Source organism: Leucoraja erinacea, chromosome 14, assembly GCF_028641065.1.
Source record: "Leucoraja erinacea ecotype New England chromosome 14, Leri_hhj_1, whole genome shotgun sequence".
In the NCBI taxonomy this organism is placed as follows: domain Eukaryota; kingdom Metazoa; phylum Chordata; class Chondrichthyes; order Rajiformes; family Rajidae; genus Leucoraja; species Leucoraja erinaceus.
In genome coordinates, this window is record NC_073390.1 from 2,103,677 (window position 1) to 2,127,295 (window position 23,619).

Below are 23,619 nucleotides of genomic sequence, written 5' to 3' on the forward strand. Positions count from 1 at the left end.
TAGGTGAACTTGGGTTAGGTATGGTGACTGGAATGCTGCTGCCATTACTGAACCCTGGCTAAGAGAGGTACAGGAGTGGCAACTTAATGTTCCAGGGGACAGGTGTGGCAGGAGACAGAGGTGGGGGGGGGGGGGGGGGGGGGGGGGGGGGGGGGGGGGTAGAAGAGTAGCTTTGTTGATTAAACAGAATGCCACAGCAGTAGTTCAAGTTGACATTACTGATGATTCACCCAGTGAGGCTACATGGGTGGAGCTGAGAAATAAACATAGGGAACAATCACCTTATTGGGAGAGTTTCTACAGGGCCCCAAATGGTCAATGAATAACACAGGCAATATTTCAAAATTTACAACATATCTACCACAAAGTCAACCAATAGTTTGCACATTACTATCAAAATTTCAGCCAGGAAAACAATAGGGGAAATAATCAACTACCATCAAAAATAAATGAAAATAAAAAAGGCCTCTTAAAACCTGCACAATAGTTGAAAATTCACTGCAAATCAATGCAATGAACCGAAAGATATTACTTACACTTGTAAACTACTTCACAATCATCAAAATACATTTGAAAAATGTAATGGGTTGTTCCTCTTTTTCATATTGAAATGTTTAGTCCATTTGAGTACAAGGGAAGCAATTGACAAAAAAATTCAGACATCACAAATTGATAAACTTCAGTCACTGATCAAGTTATCATACAGGAAATATGCAGTTTGTTATTTTCCCTTCTGTTTAATGTTTGTTTTCAAAACTCTAGAGTGGTCATTGAAACATGAAATAAAAATCTTGTACTCCGAGTACTAATTGTTAGCTTTGAGTAAGGCTATATTTAGACCCCAACTTTAAGAACAAGCCGCAAATAAAAATCCATCTAAAGACTACTTAATTTAGCACCGACAATTGCTGAAAATGTATACACCCTACTGTGGAAAGTGTACAGTATAAAGTCTTAAACTACTACAAATTGTCCTTGTTAAAAATTAATCGCTGATTCCATCAATGTTGAAAACACAATGAAATCTAGTCTATGGGGAAAAAAACATGGTCAGCATTATGAACAAAATTAGACGCTGTTCTGCTCAATACAACTATTGTGCTCAGGGACAGCACAGTGGCACAGCTGGTAGAGCCACTGCCTCAGCGCCAGAGACCCGGTGTGTTTGTATGGAGTTTATATGTCTTCCGTATGACCATGTGGATTTCTTCTGGGTGCTCAGGTTTCCTTCCACATCCCCAAGACAGCAATTTGTAAGCTAACTGGCCTCTGTAAATTGTCCCCAGCATGTAGGAAGTGGATACAAAAGTGGAATAACAGAACTAGTTGGAACGGGTGATGATGGTTAGCATGAACTCGATGCTTGAATCTCCAGACTTTAAAGCAATGGTATGAACATCCAATTTAGTGAGAAAAACATTGCATATTGACCATACATGGTCATATTTCAGGATGTAGTTGATTCATAAAATACTACTCGAAAATATATTTTAAAAATAAATAATTTACTAATCATTTATTTAGAACCAAGATTAGAAAACATTAATCTTCAAGACTAGTCAAGAGCCAATCATGAAAAGCAAGTATTTAGCGAAGGAATGGTATATTAGCTTTTACTATGACAAGCATGGTGTACAGTGTTACATAAATTGTCCCCAATGTAGCCTCCTTTACATCAGCGAGACCAAGCCTACATCAGGCAACGGTTTTGCCAAACATTTGCATTCAGTCTACCATGACCTTCTGGATTACCCAGTTGCTAACCATTAACTCCCTTTCCTATATCGAACTTCCTTTCTGGGCCTCCTCCATTGCTTGAGTGATACCACATTGAATTCACCAATTTTAGGAAACTAACCAACAGCTCATCCATATACCCCACCTGAATGAGCATACATTTCTCACACTATCCTACCCCACCGATTTCCTCTTCCCTCGTCCCATGCCAACTACATCCTATCCTCCGGTTTAACATTTTGCACTTCTCTCCTCATTTGACAGCCTTTTGTCTTTTTCATCTCTGGTCTTTATCAATCCCTATTCACATGTATCCATCTATCACTTGCTTGGCTTTTTTCAGCCTCCACCCCAGAGTTGACCTGAAACGTCACCTATCCATGTCCTCCAGAGTTGCTGCCTGCAGAGACCTGCTGAGTTACTCCAGCACTGTCTTAAAAATGAAAATTGTGCAGGGCTTTGGCAAAAACCATAATTGCAGTAATGAACTGTTTAACAGTATTTTTTAAGTTGAGACAGTGTAGATCAATTCCAATGAAGAGAGGGATATCTTTTCAAGGGAGACTGAACAAAACAAATCTAAACTCACTATAGTTTGAAGAATAAGATTACATATGGTTTTTTTGGGTTTTTTTTAAAAAAAGATGCATTCACCAGTTGATGCCGTTTTTTAGCTGACCCTTTCGGGACATGTTGCAATTTCTTTGTGCAGAGGTGGTGAAGACACCGCATGAAGGCTTTTTGGTTCAGCATGGCAAAGAAGAGATGTCAAGAAGCAAAGTGAATGTAACAAAGAATCAACCTCACTGAATGGCAGAGCAGACTCGGGGGACCTTATGCTGGGCTCTGGTTAAAATTTGTTTTCAATCATTTTGACAAATAAATTACCAGGATGCCGCTTTATGATGTTAATGCATTCTTAACAAAGGTTTCTCACTTGTAAACGTTCCTCTGCAAGTACTGCTAGACAGCAACTAGAAACAAGTTGGTCTTTCCTTATACAAATGATATAATCTTGAAGGACTGTGTTTGATGTATTCAAGACAGGCATCAGACTAGACTTTTAAATCACAATTCATCCTAACCGATTTATGAAATCAGATTTTAGATATTTTAAAAGTAAAATATCCCATAAATAAGAAATTGAACTCTTTATACCATGTAAATTATGCCAGCTTGGGCCGAAGGGCCCGTTTCCACGCTGCAAGACTATCTACCCAAGTAGTGTAAATATTTAGGCAACAACTATTTGGATACACGAATCAAAGCCAATTACCATAAGACTTTTATAAAGCCAGAAAACAATACATTTCCTGCTGCTTGATGCAATTGCAAACTGGATCAATTGATAATCCAATTGTTACCAATAACAAAAATCACCAATAATCCTAAACCTATTTCAAGATAATTGCAGTGGGTGGAATTAATACAAATTAGAATTTTACATTTTCAGGACAATTGCAAGGGAAATAAATTATGCCTTTTTAGATATCCAAACATATATCAGATCTGTATGGGTCAACCAGAGGATGCAAACCAGAAGAAACCCCACATTTGCTGAACCAAATTATTTGCTTAAACTGCACTTCCTACTCCGTACAGAAGATTGTTAACTTGTCTATCTAAATAAAGACAATGTACAATTGTGCTTTTTTGTTTAAAACTAAAGGGCCTGGCCCACCCGCATGCGACTGCATGTGCCGAGCGCGACCTAACGTGGCCGTTTGAGTCGTACGGCCTCGGGGGGGGGGGGGGGGGGGCGGTCCCACTTCGATTGCCGGAGCCGTATGGAGTTGTGCGGGGCTGGTTCCAACATCGCGCGGGACTCCAAAAAACTGACACGGTCCAAAAATTCAGCGCGGCAATGGCCTGTCGGCCCACAGTCACATTCAGGCTGTACGCAGCGCCTCGATGAGCATACACAGCGTCTCAACGCCGTACGCAGCGTCTTGACGGCGTACGCATAGCGCGTGGCGTTGCGTGATGACGTCACCGCCCGACGTGCCGTTGCGTTATGACGTAACCGCCCGACACCGTGTGACGTCCAAATTCAGTCGGCCCACCTCCTGCCCAGCTGATTGGCGAGTATGATGTCGGGACCAGCCCCGCACAACTCCAGACTGTTGGAAGTGGAACCGGCCCCGCGAGGCCGTACGCCTCAAGCCATCACGTTTGGTCGCGCTAGATGCATGCAATCGCATGCTGGTGGGACAGGCCCTTAAATATCAGACACTCATGTCAATAATGCTTACATTTCTGTTAAACTCAAATTGTCTTATGAAAATAGCAATGATAAATTTATTGCTGAAATTATGTAGAAAACATGACTGACTGTTTAAGTGCAGTCTATGAAAATACACCAAATTGATTTGATGCATATAAAAACCATTGCAATGTTAATTTTCCAGCTGGACATACAAAATCTTGATAGAAAGTACGAGGAACTTACCATGTTATGAAGTTGAACACAAATAGGTGTTCTTCCATTCCATGGTGCAGGACACTAGAATACTGCTCTTTTCCCTAGTCCACTGACAGATGCGTTTTTGAAATACAAAATCTTCTATTTTGCGCAATTGTAGGCATTAACCCAAATAGCAATCCTAATTTTCATAGCCTTTTAAATATATCTACCTTTGCAAAACAGTTGCACCATTATGACAAATGACATGACACTAAATGTTATCTTGCACTGAACACTGCATTGGGTCTGGCATTTCAAAACAGCATTTACCATCAGCATTAAAATTTCGTCAATTATAGGTACAATATACCATTTGCTGAATTATCAGAATTCATTGACTTAATCGCATACTGAGATTTGAAAATGAATTAACGATTCTCTACCTGATGGATCTAAATTAATGATTCTAAACAACAAAAAATTAAATATTAGGAGACACTCCATTTATATTTTTTAAATCTGGTAGACGAGAAAAGTACAGTAGAATAGCTGGGATGAGCCGTGAAACAACACTGGAACGATACGTAGATAGGGTTGAACAGGGGTAAATTATTGGAGCTCACTGCGTCAAAAGTGAAACTTTGCTTATTATGCTCACCATAACACCAGCTGGAAACAACATGCATGTATAATAAGTGGTCATGGGGGAACATAGAAAACAGTACTAGGATTAGGCCGCTGTCATGCAATTAATGAAAGAATATCATATTAAGTGCTGAGATTATGACCAGCAAAATTGATAGACAGTCCAAATTATGTTGTTTTTGGAATTTCAGAGGGCGTTAACAGGCTACCAGAATGGATTAAACAACGAATTAAAGAAAATTGGAATAACCTAGTGATTTTTGAGTTGGTAGCTTTGACGAGAATATCGAAAGGATTAGCTGCTCATAATATAGATACGTAGACAATAGATGCAGGAGTAGGCCGTTCGGCCCTTCGAGCCAGCATCACCATTCAAGGCGATTATGGCTGATCTTCCATAAGCAGTAACCCGTTCCTGCCTTCTCCCCATATCCCTTGATTCTGCTAGTCCCAAGAGCTCTATTTAAAGGGCCTGTCCCACTGTACGAGGTAATTCAAGAGTTCTCCCGAGTTTTCCCATGATTCGAACTCAGAGAATGTCCGAATGAGTTTGTGGATGTCTCGTAGCGGCTTGTAAGAGTAATAAGTACCAATTTTTTTCATCACGAGTATTCATTTTACTCGTGGACATTTTTCAGTGTTGAAAAATCGTCACGAGTTTACCGGATTTCCCCAAGTACCTACCGTTACTCGTACGAGCCGCAACGAGACATTCACAAACTCCTACATACATTCTCCAAGTTCAAATCACGGGAAAACTCGGGAGAACTCTTGAATTACCTCATACAGTGGGACAGGCCCATAACTCTCTTTTGAATGCATCCAGTGAATTGGCCTCCACTGCCTTCCGAGGCAGAGAATTCCATAAGCTCACAACTCTGTGCAAAAAAGTTTTTTCCTCATCTTAGTTCTAAACGTGTTCTTGTTTCACCGAATGCAATCAACCTGGCGTGCACAATGAAATAAGATCAAATAGAACAAGTTGTCCTACAACTTTAGGCTGTGCACGCCATACGCAAGAAGAAGAATGGTCTACCCCTTATCCTTAAACTGTAGCCCCTGGTTCTGGACTCCCAACATCGGGAACATGCTTCCTGCATCTAGCGTGTCCAATCCCTTAATAATTTTATATGTTGATTTGGATGAAGGAATAAAATAACATAGCAAAGTTTAGTAATTATATGAAGTGGCAGTGTGGGGTGGCAGTTATGAAATGCTGATGCTTCATGAGGGCCTAGATCGGCTGCCATGGCAAGAACATTTGCAGATAGGAAACAATGTAGAAAAAGGAAAGATCTACTTTTAAGGGCAACCAAAAAATGTAAATGTTCCGTATACACAGACCACAATGTTAACTCGTTGCAACAAACAATTGGCAACAAATATTGGCCTATGCTACAAGATGAATACAAGAATAAACTCTTGTTCCATGTGTATTTTCCATGTAATAAGGTCTCTCTATTAAAGGAAAGATACACCAGCAATAGAGGGAAAACCAATTCCTGAGATGGTGGATTTTTTGTATGAGATTAAACATACTTCCCATATATACTCTTGAATTTAAACTATTCAGAGGTGATCTTATTAAAAACCATACAAGTCTTATGGGGCTGGATAGGCTAGAGATCAGATAACACTTCCCCTGGCCAGTGTGTCTAGAACCAAAACTAGTCTAAAAACAAGAGTCTGTACATGAGGTTTGCACATCATGAGTGGCAAATCTTTGAATTTCATTATCCAAGGCGGCTGTGAAACCTCAGTCACTGAACATAGTCAAGACAGATATTATATTTTATAAGTAATCAATGTATCTAGGGTTATTATAGGAATTGGCACAATATCAAATGATCAGCATTAATCTCAATGCAAAGCAGAGCAGGCATTAACGACCTAATGCATTACATTTTTAAATTTTATGCACAGCATTGAGATTGAGTCTGCACATCTGTGAAATCAATGTTGGAGGTTAGGAGAAACTAAACAGCAACAAACTGTTTTCAATAGCAAAGATTTAATGTAATGATTTAAAGAACACAAGACAAAACTCCATGCAGAGTTGCAGGTATCCTGTACTGCCGGATAAAGCAGCAAATCGTGGCCTTTGATAAGGCAGCTGGATAAATTATTTTCATTACAAGGTTAAAGTGGAAGAACAAACACCAGAGGAAATATCTGGATCACACATTGAAACAGCAAGCATGCACTATTCGCATGGAAAGAGGTCTCAACACCAATTATGAATACACCATAACTTTTTCAAATAGATGGCTTAAAATCTTATTCAAGTTGAATCATTGTCATTTTATGAATTCTAGACATTAGAAATAGAGTTGATGGACAAACATACATTTGAGAGCAGGAAACTTCAACAATATTAATTTGGATTTGATTTAAATCCCGAGTGAAAAGCGGTATGCTTTAATGCAATATCAGCTAGTTCACCAAGGAGGACATTAACGATAGCATTGTTATGGTGATGCCCCTCAAATCGGCAATTCAAGCAATGTCTTCAACCGCTTACCAGCAAAACTACTAGACAATTATAAATATCTTACCATAAGGGTACTCCCCAGGATTTGGGCTTGGATAAAATCCAGTCCCGGGTGGAACAGGATACTGCTGAGTTGGCTGTACAAATGAAGAACGGAACTGTAATACAAAAATAACTACCATTAACTTCTAGCTCCAAATTGACTGCTTTGTAATAGATCTTAGCAATAATTTACTTCTAATGGCCATCAGTATTAACAGACATAAATTGCCGATATTTTATTTCATTGTAGAATGATCCGTGCCAGCAAAAAACTGCATGCCAAGCAAATCTCAAGCTTTCAAACTGCACAAAAGGCTGGGAGAAACAAAACCAAGTAATGGGCCTGTCCCACTTAGGCGATTTTTCAGCGGACTGCAGGCGACTGTCAAGTTGCCGGCAGTCGCCTGAAAAACCGGCAACTGGAATAGCGACTGTCAGAGTGGAATCCACACACACACACACTCAAACACATCGCTTCCTTCACCAGCCTGTGATGCAGGCGGGGACAGGGCAAGTAGGGGGAGCGCTGTCTAAAAAATTCACACGGTGCAAAGCCACGGTGAAACAGACACACACTGCGATGAGCAGGAAGGTTGGCGCTGTAAAAGGATGGCTAAAGCACAGCACACGTTGAGTCATTTAAAAGGGGGGGGGGGGAAAGAGAGTGGGGAGAAGGGGAAGAAGAAGTGGAGACAACTTTTAAGAATCCAGAGATACACGGCTGTGAAGCTCGGTGGACTTTTAACATTACCGGTCGGTTATCCTTGGTTCTGAAAACTACCCCTTATCTTTTTTTTCCCCAATGAGCCAATGAAATTCACCGATCAGCACCAGCTACACTCTACGAGAACCTCCAAGAACCTTCGACCTCCTGGCAACCCATTAGGACCTCCTGACGACCCACCTACGGCTCGAAAGTTCTCGCTACTCTCCATGGCGGCTTCATTCTAGTCGCCGCTAATTTTTCAACATGTTGAAAAATTCACGGCGACCATGAGGCCTCGACTAGTTCCCAGAATGTGGGAACTCCGCACGACCATGAAGGTGACTACCCGGCAACCACCCGCAAACATGTGGCGACTGCAAAGTCTCCTGCAGTCGCCTAAAAAGTCACCTAAGTGGGACAGGCCCATAATTCCATCTAATGACTAGCTCACTGCTATTTATTTTGAAAACATGAAATGGGTAGTTTAGCGAACAGCTGATTTCAGACTTGCTCTAAAAGGAGATTAAACTGGTAAAACTTCAGCCTGAAACAAGGAACAATAGAAGCAGTGTGGGTTAAAAGAATAGCTGCATTTATATAGGAGCTGTAAGACACTTGTTTTTTTAAACAAAAAGTCAGTGGATTGCCCTAACGATTCAATAGACACTTAAAATTCTTCATTTCACAAACAATGACAATGGTATAAAAGGGATAAGACGTGCCAAAACTAAATGAAGATATTGCAAATTGAGAAATTAGAATAGGGGAATAAGTAGATACTCAAGAAATACAGTGTGCAGTGAAACACTTTGTAAGAAAAATAGAAATTGCCAGCATTGTTAAAACGTATAATGTAGATTCAATGAATTGCTAACAGACATTATAACGCCATTAAAAACAAGTCTGAAGAAGGGTCTCGACCCGAAACGTCACCCATTCCTTCTCTCCAGAGATGCTGCCTGGCCCGCCGAGTTACTACAGCATTTTGTGTCTTATCTTCGACATTATAATGATTCTATGTAACATATAGTTATGGGGTTTATGCAAGATATTTAAAGTTATGAAAGATATTGAGTGTAAATAATTAAAAGATATCCAATATTGAAAATTAAAATGCTGTATTAGTATAAATGGCAAAGTTAGGCAGGATTAGTCATACAATATTTAATGAGGAAATTGCTTTATTGAGCCTCTTCAGAAGCCCATGAAAATTGTATATAAATTATGAAGCAACCGTGGCAATGTCTTGCAGTTTTAGTTACATTAATGGGATTAGCATGGAGCTGAGGAAAGTTAGCACCTTACGCAATAGTAAAATGTCTCCTTTTGTCAGTTTTCTTCAACATTGAACACAGGATTGATGGATACATGTAATTTTAATGGGAAATTTACAATGAAATTGTTTTCTTAACAGTACAGAAATTCAACTATCTTTTCTTTGTTATACAGACTTTTATTTTGCTAGAATTCTTCGATGATAGTCAACTTAAAAGTCTATGAAAACAAGCAGTGCCCATAGGTAAACCCGAAGAGTAACAAGGTTTGTTTAGAAAAGGCACTTGCCTGGCTTGGGACATAATAAGGTCCTTGTGATTGATAAGCAGGAATCTGTTGGGTTGTCATCATCATAATAGTCTGTGAGCCAGGTTGGTAGACATGGGTAGCAGAGGCCACAGGTCGAGTTGTTGCACTACTCTGAACCCTGGAAGCACTATTCTGTTGCTGGGCTCTGTTTGCGTAGTATTGCTACAGAAAAGAGGGGAGGGGGGGGGAAAAGCATTAGCAAGCGGAATGCATTCGATCCAACAGCAAAACAAGGAACAGCAGATGCCAGTTTACAAAAAAAGGCACAGCACTGGAGTGAGTCAGCGGGTCAGGCAGCATCTCTTGAGAATATGAGTAGCTGACATTTCAGGTCAGGAGTAAAATTGTTCAGTTCTATACAGATGCTTTAAAGGCATTTGTCCTTTAAATTCATCTGGCAAAACAATGCATTTTACACTAGTGATTTATATCATATAAATAATATTATATCATATATCGTATAATATTATATCGTAAAAGTGCAGAAACAGAAAAAGTTCCAAAAGACTTTGTGGATATTGCTGAACATACAGTGCCCTCCATAATGTTTGGGACAAAGACCGATCATTTATTTATTTGTCTCTGTACTCCACAATTTGAGATTTGTAATAGAAAAAGATTACATGCAGGGCTCGAAATTAGCGGTTGCCCGGGTGCCAATGACCACCCAAAGTGCCGCCGGGCAACCTAAATGCAGAGTAATTTTGCCCGGCTTGGCACTGCAGATACTGGTTTATACCGAAGATAGACACAAAAAACTGGAGTAACTCAGTGGGTCAGGCAGCATCTCTGGAGAAAAGGAACGTGATGTTTCGTGTCGGCGGCGATGACGTGGTGCGGAGCAAAGATACGGGGTGTGGGTTGACGGAGGGTCGGAGCGAATGATGGGCCCCGCACAGCAGCAGCCATTTACTGACCGTCCCATTCATCTTGTAGCAATACCCTCATTCATCCTGCACAGACCCTCCGATCCACACTGCACTGACCCCACCCCCCCATTCATCCTGTACTGATCCCCCATTCATCCTGTAGTGATCCCCCCATTCATTCTGTACTGACGCCCCCCGTCAATCCCGTACTGATCCACCCCATTCAACCCTACTGACATTCCCCGCGCTCTCTCCCTCACAATTTTACCTACTCGAACCAACACGCACTAATTCCCCTGCCTCAATCCATCCATCCCGCACCTTGCCTTCTCACCCCCCCCCCCCCCCCCCCTCCTCTCTCTCCATCTATCCACCCCACACTGATTCACAGCCCCCCCCCCCCAACACTACTGTGCTGGAAATGTCTTCAGAGTGAAAATTGACTATGTTTGATAATGGAAAGCAATCAAATGTGTTTTAAATCTCAATGTTATTATTTGTTTTGTAATTAAATTGTGAACACATGAAACATTAAAACCGCAATGTTCGATTGTCACTGCTACTATTGACACGTTATTACAGAATTCATTTTAACGGCAAATCAATACTCTTAATATGGAGTATCAGTACCGTAGTTATTTAATGATCAACATTCACAACTATACGTTGGATTTATCCAGGTTTTACTACTACAGTCGGTCATATACATCATAAATTTGGTCAGGGGATATTTCAGTTGAAATTTTAACATTAATTCTGAAGTGGGAATGATGGAAACTGCGTTTATCAATAATTATTTTTTAATCTGGTGCATACAAACTGGGTATCTTCATTGCTGTTCACAACACATACATTTAATCTGAATGACCGGTAATGTGGCGTTTTGACACCTTTAAACATATTACCAAAAGAACATTTGCTGCATTTATGTCCTTTGGCCATCTCTTGTCAGTTAGTGTAATGTTTAACCTGTCAGATGGGTATAGTCGGTTGTAACAGCTATTATCATAAAACGCCTTTACAAATTTCCTTGCAACCTGTATATTTTGTTGTGGATAAATTATGTGGGAAGCGAGTGTTTCTGTACCAATAGCAATAACGACACATGCTATGGCCATGTCATGATAATTTTCGATCCTTCACATAAAACATGCTTGCATCAATCTGTGGTGTGCATGGTTAAGCATATGTTACCGTGGTCCAGGATTTATTGACACAGGTTGATCATACGTTGAATAATCCAACCACATTTTTGTTGGGAAGTGGAAAGAAATAATAGAAATTGCTTTAATTGCAATGTGTAAAAAGAGTTGAGACACTGTATTGTAACTTTGCTGCATGCCATTGTGGTATATATCATTGATTGGTGAATATGTTTAGTTTGTGACTTAATTAGAAGCAGAAATAATATGTGAATGGTTCATTGAGCATAATTCCGGCTGGTAACTACACACTTCATTCGAACACATTGCACGCGTCATGCAAGCCGTCTTAAATTGACCACCTAAACTGTCATTTGGCAACCTAAAAAGCTGCCTAAGTTGCCCGGCTGGCAACAGGGAAAAAAAGTTAAGTAAGAGCCCTGACATGTGATTAAAGTGCACGGTCAAATTTTATTAAAGGGTTTTAAAAAAAAAATACATTTTGGTCTCACCATATAGAAATTACAGCTGCAGGTGCAACCACAGTTCTGGAAAAGGGTCACGTGGACAGATGAGACAAGAGCAAAGTATGGAGGAGAGAAGGAACTGTTCAAGATCCAAAACATACCACCTTATCTGTGAAACATGGTGGTGGACGTGCTATGGCCTGGGCACGTATGGCTGCTGAAGGTACTGGCTTACTTATCTTCATTGATGATACATCTGATGGTAGTAGCTAAGTGTTTAGACACATCCTATCTGCTCAAGTATAAACAAACGCCTCAAAGCTCATTGGCCAGCAGTTCATTCTACAGCAAGACAACGATCCCAAACTTACTGCTAAAGCAACAAATGAGTTTTTCAAAGCTAAAAATGGTAAAATCTTGAGTGGCCAAGTCAATCACCCGATCTGAACCCAATTGAGCATGCCTTTTATATGCTGAAGACAAAACTGAAGGGGACCAGCCCCCAAGACAAGCATAAGCTAAAGATGGCTGCAATACAGGCCTGGCAGAGCCTCACCAGAGAAGACACATCAGCAACTGGTGATGTCCATGAATCCCAGATTTCAAGCAGTCATTGCATGCAAAGGATATGCAACAAAATACTAAACATGACTACTTTCATTTGCTGTGTCCCAAACATTATGGTGTCCTGAAATGGGTGGACTATGTATAAACACCAATCTAATTTCTACAATGATGAAATGAAAATGTATAGCAATGGGCTGACAATGTGCACTTTAACCACGTGATTTTTTTCTATTACAAATCTCAAATTGTGGAGTACAGGCACAAATAAATAAATGATGGGTCTTTGTCCCAAACACTATGGAGGGCACTGTAGCTTAAAATGTAAGAGGCTAGCAGCCTCTTACCTCTGCCACTTTACAATCATGACTGAGATGAAACGCCAGCATACAATAATTGCACGTACCTAGTTGAGTTATGGCAATAATGTAGATGCTGCAAAATCACGTGAGAAAGTAAGGAGGTACCAGATGGTGCATATGGCAAAATGCAAGGCGATATGGAAAGAAATGAGGTGTCATCAGTATCTGGGTGCCAGGTATATTGAAATGATCAGGTGGATATTTCTGCACGGAGAGGTGAATACAATTCAAGGATAGACTGCTTGACCCATCGGCACACCTTGTGCATCCCTATGCATTAAGTACAATTTACAGAAGCCTATACATTAGCCTACACGTCTTTGGGCGTAAGGAAACAGGAGCACCTGGAAACCAGGAAAGGTGGAGTGAAGGAATACAAACGGTGAAATTAGCAAGAGGGCTAGGGTGGGGGAGGGATGTAGAGAGGGAATGCAAGGGTTACTTGAAGTTATAGATATAAATATTCATGTGAGTTGTAAGCTGCCCAAGTAAAATAGGAGTTCACTGTGACAGTAGGAGCAGACCAGGACTGAAAGGTCAGTATGGGAATGGGAGTTAAAACGTATTTCTCTGTATTCCCCAGCCTACAGTGCACCATTGTGAGCTCCATCTTTCTTGAGTCATCGAAGCAGGCTCTACCTCGTTCTGTACTTTCCCTAGCTCCAGTGTTCCCCTACCTGACCCTCAATCTGAAGAAGTGTCTCGTCCCGATACGTCACGTATTCCTTTTCTCCAGAGATGCTGCCTGACCCGCTGAGTTACTCCAGCATTTTGTGTCTATACTCAGTGTAAACCAGCATGTGCAGTTCCTTCTTACACATATTGGGGCTACAGGACAGATAGAGGTGGGGGTTTTATTTTTGCTTTATTGATCAAGGAGAATGTCGCAGCAGTAGTCAGAGATGACTTTACAGATGGTTCATCTGATGAGTCTGTATGGGTGGAGCCAAAAAACAAAAAGGGGGATAATTACGTTGCTGGGAGGCCAAATATTCAGCGGGAATTGGAGGAGCAAATATGCAGAGATTGTAGACAGCAATCAGGCTAAAAAGGTAGTTATAACAGGGGTTTATAACTTCCCCAATATAGGCCAAGGGCATGGACAGGATGGAATTTGTGAAATATGTTCAAGAAAGGTTCCACAGGCAATATGCAGAGGGCCCTTCACAGGAGAGGGCAAAGCTGGACCATTTTTAAGGTAATTGAGTAGGGCAAGTGACCAAAGTGTCCATGGGTGAACCTTTTGCAACTAAAATGGTTGATTAGAGCAAAGTCATAGACGTAGGCTATATGGACTTTGACAAGGCATTTGATAAGGTTCCAATGGTTAGCTGCTCTGGAAGATTAGATCGCATGAAATCTAGGGAGAGCTAGCCAACTGGATAGAGAACTGGCTTCATGGAAAGAAGCAGAGGATGTATGTGAAAGGTTGTTTTTCCAATTGGAGGCTGCGATGAGTGGTGTGCCATGGGAATCGGTGCCGAGCCCTTTGTTGTTTGTGGTTTATATCAACAATTTGATGAGAACATACAAGGCATAATTAGCAAGTTTACAGTTGACATGAAAGTGGGTGACATTGTAGATAGCAAATATGGTGAGCAAAAATGACAGCAGGACCTTGATCTGTTGGACTGCTGCACGACTATGATTATACAATTACTCAAATAGTTCTACAAACTTTCCATTCTGAAATTTCTTACCTGCCGTGGTTGTGGTTGAGTGTTCATTTGTGGAGATTGCTGTGGTGCATAAACTACTGCAGCAGTTGTCTGGCCAGAGTGATAGGCAGTCTAAAAACAATGAAGTGGTACTTAAAAAAAAAAATGCATTTAGAAAGCAAGATCGCATTGGTAGATTAAAAAGTGGGACAATACCTGGGTTATTCCAGAAGGGGATGGGTGTGGGGCAGATGGAAGTCCTCCAATAGGTTGGGGTCCTTTGTTCATTTCATGTGGCACACCATATGGAGCCCCTACTGGTTGTGAAATCTATTCAATGACAAAATCAGAACTGTGATTCCTGCTTAACCTTTATCTGGTTTCACAGATTAAAAACAGAAGAATTTGATTAATTCTAGTAAATGGCCCAATTTACAAAGGTTCAAAATATTGCTGATGAGCAAATCACTGAAAATAAATATACAGCTGAACAGTATTCAAGGTTTGAGTATCAAATTATTTTTATTTTAATTTTATGCAACTTTAAATTAAGTTAGTCAAGCTAAAGTCATCAAAAAACTATCATGAAAGTCGGGAAATTCAATGTAGATAACATGTATTAAATTAATAGCCTTTTCATCCAAGTTATCCCAGATGTATAACCATTCCACATTAACAAGGCAACATCTATCAACAAAGAAATCTAACTTAGTTGCACCAAAAGAGTCAGGTGGGGTAAGTGGTGGAAAGTAAAGGAAAGTGGCAGATAGGGCAGGGTTAGGGTAGGGAAGAAGAGTGAAGCAGACTAATAAAGCAGTATGTTCTGCTATATAACTAAGCATCCTGAAATCTGTTAATTCAGCTCAAATCTGATGCAGAAGCTAAATAGTAATTTAATCTCTTCTTCAACCCCCACCCCCAAACCCTAATCATCACTATTCAAAGTGGAAAACTACCGGAACTGAAAGCACTTTACATCAATACCCAGAACCTTAATCTTAATCCATTCAAAATGGAAATCAATGTACTGTTCAGTGTGGAACTTACCCACACAGACCAAAAGTTCCCATCCCTGATCTGTACTCAGTTAGCTGACGTCAACTGAGATGGTAGATGAAATGCTACAAATGGCCTCAGGACTCCTGGACTAGGGAAGTCGAGAGAGAGAAAAAAAAAAAGAAATCAGCTAATACTCCTGTTCTCGATTGCTGTCCAGTGGCCTCTGCTAGAAAACACATGCCAAGGACAAACTCTACTGCGATTGACTCAGTTATCATTTAGTCGATTTACCCTTACTACCCCTCTGCAAATCACTCAGTTGCACACAGACCGTAAGCTAGGAAAGAATAGATCATAATTGTAATCTCCTGCATAGTGAAATTACTTGTAAAAACTGTGAAGACTTATTTGTGAAGCGTGCCACTAGGGTAAGACAGGAAGTCCTACACCTGTGGAAGATTATTTGGTTTTCTGCAATACAAGTAGTGTGCAAATGCACAAATCTCCATAGCAACCACAGGTTTAATATTACTATTACTATCAATCCTCTTCTCTCCTAGCTCTGGGTCCTTTTTTCTGACATAAAACTCTGATCCTTGTTCCACACAAATATGAAATAGTACAATCAAAATGTATCATTGAATTTAACTATGCGGCAGCAAAGTCTACAATAAAGACCTAAAATGGATCAGAACTAAATATTGCCATATAAACCTAAATGTGGAGTTTTACAAGGAGCAAATATATATTTGTTGAAAATAATGGACACTAAATTTAATGTTTAGTTTCAAAGGATAATGCCAAGGCATTAATAAGAAGGGACACTAGGTTTGAATGCAGAAGAGGGGTTTATCCCAGCACAGATCAGTCTTGAGCATATTGAGCATATTGAATAGTAGGACATGCTTCAGGGGTCCGGTGGCCTATTTCTGCTCCTATATTCTTGTGTTTGGGAATCACTTCGTAAAGTGGACAAGTTATTCATTCAACAGTTATCTTTATACCAGAAATGCAGCTTATAGACCTATCACAGGATCATGGAAATCATTCACCACAGAACTAAAACCATCAAAATTATTATTACATATAATTCCATTAAGTACCTCAACTGCAAATGATTACATTTTTGAAAGACTAATGCAATTGCAGGCAATCAAACAAAAACATCTATGAAAGATTATTGTCCAACATTAAAGCTTTATTTAACAAACATTGGGGTTTTGCCTCTTCAATATGCATTTATTGTTGTATTATTCCCTTCAACTGGTAACAAAATGTTGGCAAGTGCCGTGGATGCCTTGTCACACTTTCAGTCAGGGGCTCTGGATGACTTCACTTTCCCCATCTATCTACAGGAGGCACTGCCTCAAAAGGCCAGCTATATCAAAAACCCACACAACTCTGCTCACACTGATCTCATTACTACCACCAGGAAGGTGACACAGGAACCCGAAAACCACGACCTCCAAGGGAATTGCTTCTTCCCAGCAACCAGCTCTTGAACACTGAATAACACGAACAACAACCCTCCCCAAGCAACTAAAATCTATTATGGACTGTTTTTGCTGCACTACAGACTGCAGTTTTGTGCTTTTATGGTCTGGTTACCGCGTATTACTGATTATTAATTTGATTATTGAATTTGAGATTGTCTATTGGTGTTATTACATTAATGGGCATGTAAAGCAGTCACAAATAAAAATGTCACTGTTCTGTTGCATGTATATATAATTGAACATTCTCGACTCTTTAAGGAGATAGCCACCATCTCCTGACTGGATTGCTGCAGCAATGTTGCCACAAACAAGATTAAGCAAGAAATACAGATTATGAAAACTCCACTGATATATTGCTATTATTAATAATAAATTTGATCTGAGAGAATAAAAAGACAAAGACACAAAACTCTTCAAATACTGCGATAGTCCTTTAAAATGTAATTCTTCCCAAATTAGAAAGCCATAAAACCGTACGTACTGTGCTGTAACGTCCCGGGGCTGTTCTGTGCTTGATTCTGGTCCTCTATCAATTCTGTCAAGCCAATGGTAAAAGGAAAATTTCACATTTCGCAATAGATACATAAAATACACTATACACAATGAATTATCAGTTTGTGACTGCCACCCCCACATAATTGCTTCCATATACAGCATGTGACAATAATAAACTAAACTAATTGAGCGGTTACAGTCCTTTGTTCTTTTCAGGTCGATGTCAGAATCTATTTAATTAACAGGTCCTGCTGTCCAATTCAAATCATTTACATATCATACCCCCCCCCCCCCCCGTGTATAGTCTGTAATTGGACAAATGCTTGCAGTTGCATGACCTAAACAAGAAACCCAATTTTTCTAAGTATAGTTATGATTGCATAGGCACCAATTTCCATTACTACTTGCACCCATATCATAGTCCTTAATGTAATATCACAACATTTCTTTAGATATCAAAATATTGGCATGATAGTTATCTTAATGCTTAATGGGGATGGAGGAAAGAAATCAGGGCCATACCCTGCCTGACACTGGGAATTTGGGCCTTCAATTGGAACAAACAGCAGACCCTCCATATTTTGACAGACCACTGTTAGTCCCCAGAAATGGTCCATGATCATTATGTTGACAAGGGAACACCCATGCCCCACAGTTCAGCACTGTACCACACACACCAACATCAACCCTCGGTGGCAGCATCAGCACATTGCCTCAGTGGTCCGCTCCACAATGTGATCATAATCTAGCTGCTGCAATACTGTCAGGTTCCCAGTACAGCAGCATGCACACAGAGCGGATGTAGCTTTTAAATTACAGGAGTACTGGGAATCCAGGACTAGAGGTATTATTGCAGGATTCTTGACCTTCTCTGCTGGCCATTTGATACATTTTCCGCATGATCGCAGGGGCTTTTGCCAGGTGTGGCTGTTCCATTCCACATCTCATGTTCTGCTAAGCTAATTGGCCACGGTAACGCTTTTAGCGAATTGACAAAAAGCTTTAAACCTGCACAAATCGAACACTACTATTTTCCCAACTGAAACTTGCATAACTTATTCCATGTTTAATAGATTTCTTTTAACAATATTTCAGCAATGTTTTTTTTCCCCCAAAAGTTTAAATCTACCTAACATTACAAAGACATTGGGAAGATAAAGCACTGCATATAACATTTATAGCAAATAACTTGCATGTATGTTCCAAATAAATGGATTTTGCAGCATCATTTTAATTGAATTTAGGTACATTCATTTTTGCTTTGCGCCTTTTGTTATTTATCAAATGCAACCTATATATATATACAAAGCTCAGTGTTTGATGATCACTCCATATCAATTTACATCCTCCTGAAGGTCTTTTGCAAATTATCCATCAATGTAAAGCATTCACTTTAAATCTTAGGAACAAATCAATAAGTTGCACAAATGTATTTGTTCTTGGAGAAAATTGAATTTTATAGCCACCAAAACTTCACACACAAGGACTCTGCTAAAACAGGAGAAAGCAGGCACGGGTTATTGATTTGGGACAATCAGCCATGATTACAATAAATGATGGTGCTGGCTCGAAGGGCCAAATGGCCTCCTCCTGCACCTATTTTCTATGATTTCTACCATACCATTGTCATTTTGCTCAAAGATGCCAGTCAATTTTGCAGTACAAGGTCCCACTGAGAAATAAATTAACTGGAGTTTTATTGGCATTAATTGAGATAGGAATGTTAGCCAAAATTCCCTTCAAATTGTGCAGGAATGGTACGGATTTATTTCAAAGCCCCAGTTTAATGCCGCTCCACTCTTGCTCAGTATATGGCAAATATTATATCTCCAATACAGATTTTAAACTTGAAATGTACAACCTAGCCAAGGAGGTAAAAGCACTAAGAGTCAGGGAAATTTTCACAGCAGGTTATCCAAATCTCGGCCAAAATAAGATGCCAAAATAAGACATATATCTTTACTTTCCTACACCTGTGCAAGATTGCAATAAATTCCTTAGTCATCGCACGCACATGGGTAACACAGTGGCACAACAGGTAGAGCTGTTGCCTCAGCGCCAGTAACCCATCATGACCTCAAGTGCTCTGTGTGGAGTGGCACACTCTCTCTGTAACCACATGTTTCCCCCGGTTTCTTCCCACATCCAAAAAATGTGCAGGTTTGTGGCTTAATTTTGTTGTTTTAAATTACACATAGTGTGTAGGGAATGGATGAGAAAGTGGGATAACATAGAAAGCCTGCGAACAGATGATTGAGAGCCAGCATGGACTCAGTGGGTTTGAAGGGCCTGTTTCCATGCTGCGTCTCCAAACTAAACTAAAATTTGTGTGCAACTTCAAAATTAGTGTGATCAAATGAATGTTTAAGAGTTTCCTTGCCTTGGGCTCTTAAACAATTCCAATGGTAATAAGAAAACGCTCCTGACCAAGTATCTATTGCAAGCTATTCACCCATTTTCACCTAAAGCATGCTAGAAAATGGTATTTCTCAATCACTAATCACGAGGATTTTCCAAGGCATCTAAAATGTTAAGCAACCACAAATGATCAAAGGTCAGAAGTTAAGGCAACTAATTAGGAATAAGTTAAACGATGGGGTCAATAACTTAAATAAGATAATCATTCCAGGGTGCAACTATAAGCATTCCCACATATGAAAAGGGGACATACTCCACGAAAACGCAAAATAAAAATTTGCTTATCAAAATGGCACCTCTCAAATTTTGTGGGATTTGTTCCAAAACATGTATTCACTCTTCTCCCAGAACAAGATCTTAATTTACAGTTGTAAACCTAGAAAGTTGTATGAATTTCAAATGCTGCTGCGGATTCTAAGCAGCCAGGAACAAGTCCACTGACAAAATATTAACTGGCTCCCTCTCCAGAGTCGCTGCCTGACCTGTTAAATGCTTCCAGCATTTTATTTTCATCTCCAACATTTATTCCATTTTGAATTTTATTAAATTCACTATGGCAACCAGTTGTATTGGTGTGCCAAGCTGCAAAAGGCAATGAACAAGTGGACTTTGTAAAGTACTTTGCACATAGGCGTTTAAATTCTGTGTTAAATCACAATGAATGATTACATTATAAATACCAAGTTAGAAGGAGAGGCTGAGCATGACAAATCTCAGGAAAAATTAGTCAGTGATGAAAGAAGCAAATTCCATCAGGAAAACATGGGATAGGCAATTATTTTCAATTACAAAAAAAATCTTCAGGTAGTGAATATATTGACACTCAATTAATTACTGCCCAAGTTCAAAATCCATGCATACAAATTTCACATTTTTATCTTTCTGATTTGTCAGTTTCGAGACATATGCTTCCATGCATTCAATTCACCAAAGCTGCCAAGCTAGGCAAATCAAAAATAAGACTGTGCTGGAGCAACTCAGTGGGTCAGGCAGCATCTCTGGAGAACATGGATAGGTGATTTTTCGTGCAAGGACCCTTCTCCAGAAATGACTAACTGTCTAACTTGCTGAGGTGCTCCAGCACTTTTTTTATTTTAAACAGCATCTGCAGTTATTTGTTTTTACAAGCTAGGTAAATTGAAGGGGAACAAGATTACCGTAGAGCCCTAAGAAAAAGTGCACCAGCATAAAAGACTATTGCAGGCAAAAATATTTGGTTTACCCATATGTTATGGGAATCCAATTTTTGATGAAATACACATGCATCATATTTATACAAATATAAAAAAAACACAAATTCATATAACAAATACTTACATCAGATAATTCAATAACAGATCAGCTGCAATGCTGGACCGAACGTGTTCCCTATAAAGCAGCAATTCCGATCTATACTGTTCCTACAAGCCAGTAGTCTTTCCATTAGAAGTCATGAGGAATTAATCCGCGGTTGAGCAAATGTTCCTATTAAACAAACAGTTCTATTAACACAGTGCCATTAACTGGGATGCACTGGCTTTGTGGCCATATATTTCTTACTAACATCTGACTAAAATTCATCAGGAGTCTTTTAGAGGTCCCATTATCAATGCTTCAGAGCACACTAACCTATTTTTAAACGCTAGGAGTTAAAGTTGTACATTTTTGAATCTTTCCATTCTTTTCCCAATTCTGTCAAATAGGCAAGTAGCAGATGAACAACTGCTAATGTCAAGGCCCAATATTTTGAACATGAGCATGGGAGGTGGAGTTCTACACCCTAACCAGAGCTGCCAAGTTTTGTCAGAGCATTTCAGTATTCTAGTACCTGTACCTGAAAATCAGTATTTTGCTGAGGAAATCAGTATTTTTACGCCATGCCATTTTGCTGAAATTTCTTTCTTTTTTTTTTTAATGTGCAGTCATACCCATGTAACAGTTCAAGAATGCATAACTTTGCTACCAATTGACATGTCTTCTACGCACCTTACTTGACAATGCATTCATTGCCATCTCTTTGTATACTGCTGTTTGAATGGCTGCGTCCTCCTTTTAGCACCAGATGATGATGTAGAAGCCATTTTGGAAGCCTCCCTCGCTCTCTCCCTCCAGCCCTCCCTTTTCCCCCCTCTCCTTCCTTTTTTTCCTCCCTCCCTCCCCAACTCCACCCCTCCCTCTCTCCCTCCCCCTTGAGCCCACCCACCGTTCTGTAAAACCAAGGCCAATCCCAATGTAACTGCAATCCCACTGGTAACCTTTCACTACTAGGCTTATCCAGAATTCTACCACAGCCTGAAAAATAATCAATGGCTCACTGAGAAAGAGAATTCCAAAGACTCATTGTTATACAAGAATTTTCCTGAACAGTCTGTGACCCATAGCACTGTGGCCATAGCGCTATGTTTAAAGCCCATAGCGCTCCAGACGGTAGCGCTATATTTAGAACCCACAGCGCGCAGGCTGTTTAAATTCCCACACGTTAAACTGACAGCGCTCTGTTTAAACCTGGAGCGGGACAGGCAGCGACTCTGGTGAGAAGGAATGGGTGACTTTTGTGGTCGAGATCCTTCTTCAGACTGAACTGAACTCTGTATTTAACGACACAAAATCGTACATCCGTATTCTAATCGCATTTCTGTACAAAATACGGAAAATCCGTACTACTTGGCAGCTCTGCCTAACCCACCTGCAGTTTGACACATTTTCCCAGCCAGTGCGTGGAACAGTCAATCGTTGCGATTAGTTTGTCAGTACATATCTTTCAAAATATAGAGAGTTCTTAATTCAACAGATGCTCCTTTTGATAAGCATGCTTATAGCTGTAAATTTTCAGCACCAGTATTCAATTTCATTGAAATGAAAATGCTGATTGCCAAAAGGTCAATTAAAATATTTAAGATTCCTAATCCAACATTCTAGCAACGATTATTTTCAATGTTTAGAATTATTTCAGTTTGTGCTATGATTGTATTGTTTTGAAGAGACAGTTTTCATGGCTGATCTTAATCCTGTGTTAAATTATCACACTATTTTTGAAAACCAATTCATGGATTGGAGTTTAAATTCATTAAGGTTCAACAAGCATCAAAGGTTGATTAGAGATCGAAGCACCCATGATCCAAAATTAGTGTTTCTGACATGATTGATCACCATAGCATGCCACACATCATAACACATCAATTTGGTATTCCTTGGAAGGAAAAAGGTTCTGGGCAAATAATTCCTCTAATATTGATTGAATTGAATTGAATTTCCTTTATTGTCATTCAGACCTTACGGTCTGAACGAAATTTCGTGCCTGCAGTCATACATACAATGATACAATAATAACAACAATAAACACAAATTAACTTCCACCACAGTGAGTCCTCCAAACACCTCCTCACTGTGGTGGAGGCAAAAATCTTAGGGTTGCAGTCTCTCCCTCTGCTCCCTCTGCGCTGAGGCGATTCCCCACCGGGCGATGGTACAAACAGTCCCGCAGCTCACCGAACCCCGCGAACGGGCCGGTTCAAACACTGCGGCCCGGGGTGGTCGAAGCCGCCGCACCTCCAGTCCAGC

General features: G+C 40.0%; 1 protein-coding gene across 9 annotated transcripts in view; it reads right to left on the minus strand.

Moving 5' to 3' along the window:
• The window catches only part of eif4g1a (eukaryotic translation initiation factor 4 gamma, 1a), a 105,212-nt gene that overhangs the window by 71,632 nt on the left and 9,961 nt on the right, over window positions 1-23,619 (minus strand). For 3 of the 9 annotated variants that reach the window (XM_055645365.1, XM_055645370.1, XM_055645371.1), the window contains exons 3-8: window positions 17,648-17,701; window positions 15,719-15,818; window positions 14,888-15,001; window positions 14,714-14,803; window positions 9,589-9,771; window positions 7,342-7,435 (exon numbers count right to left, since the gene is read on the minus strand). In XM_055645365.1, coding sequence (XP_055501340.1) covers window positions 7,342-7,435; window positions 9,589-9,771; window positions 14,714-14,803; window positions 14,888-14,959 — 439 coding nt within the window. In that variant the 5' untranslated portion in view covers window positions 14,960-15,001; window positions 15,719-15,818; window positions 17,648-17,701. Of the gene's footprint in view, window positions 1-7,341; window positions 7,436-9,588; window positions 9,772-14,713; window positions 14,804-14,887; window positions 15,002-15,718; window positions 15,819-17,647; window positions 17,702-21,396; window positions 21,544-23,619 lie in introns of all 9 variants that reach the window. The other 6 variants (XM_055645368.1, XM_055645364.1, XM_055645369.1 and 3 more) reach the window with 6 other exon arrangements.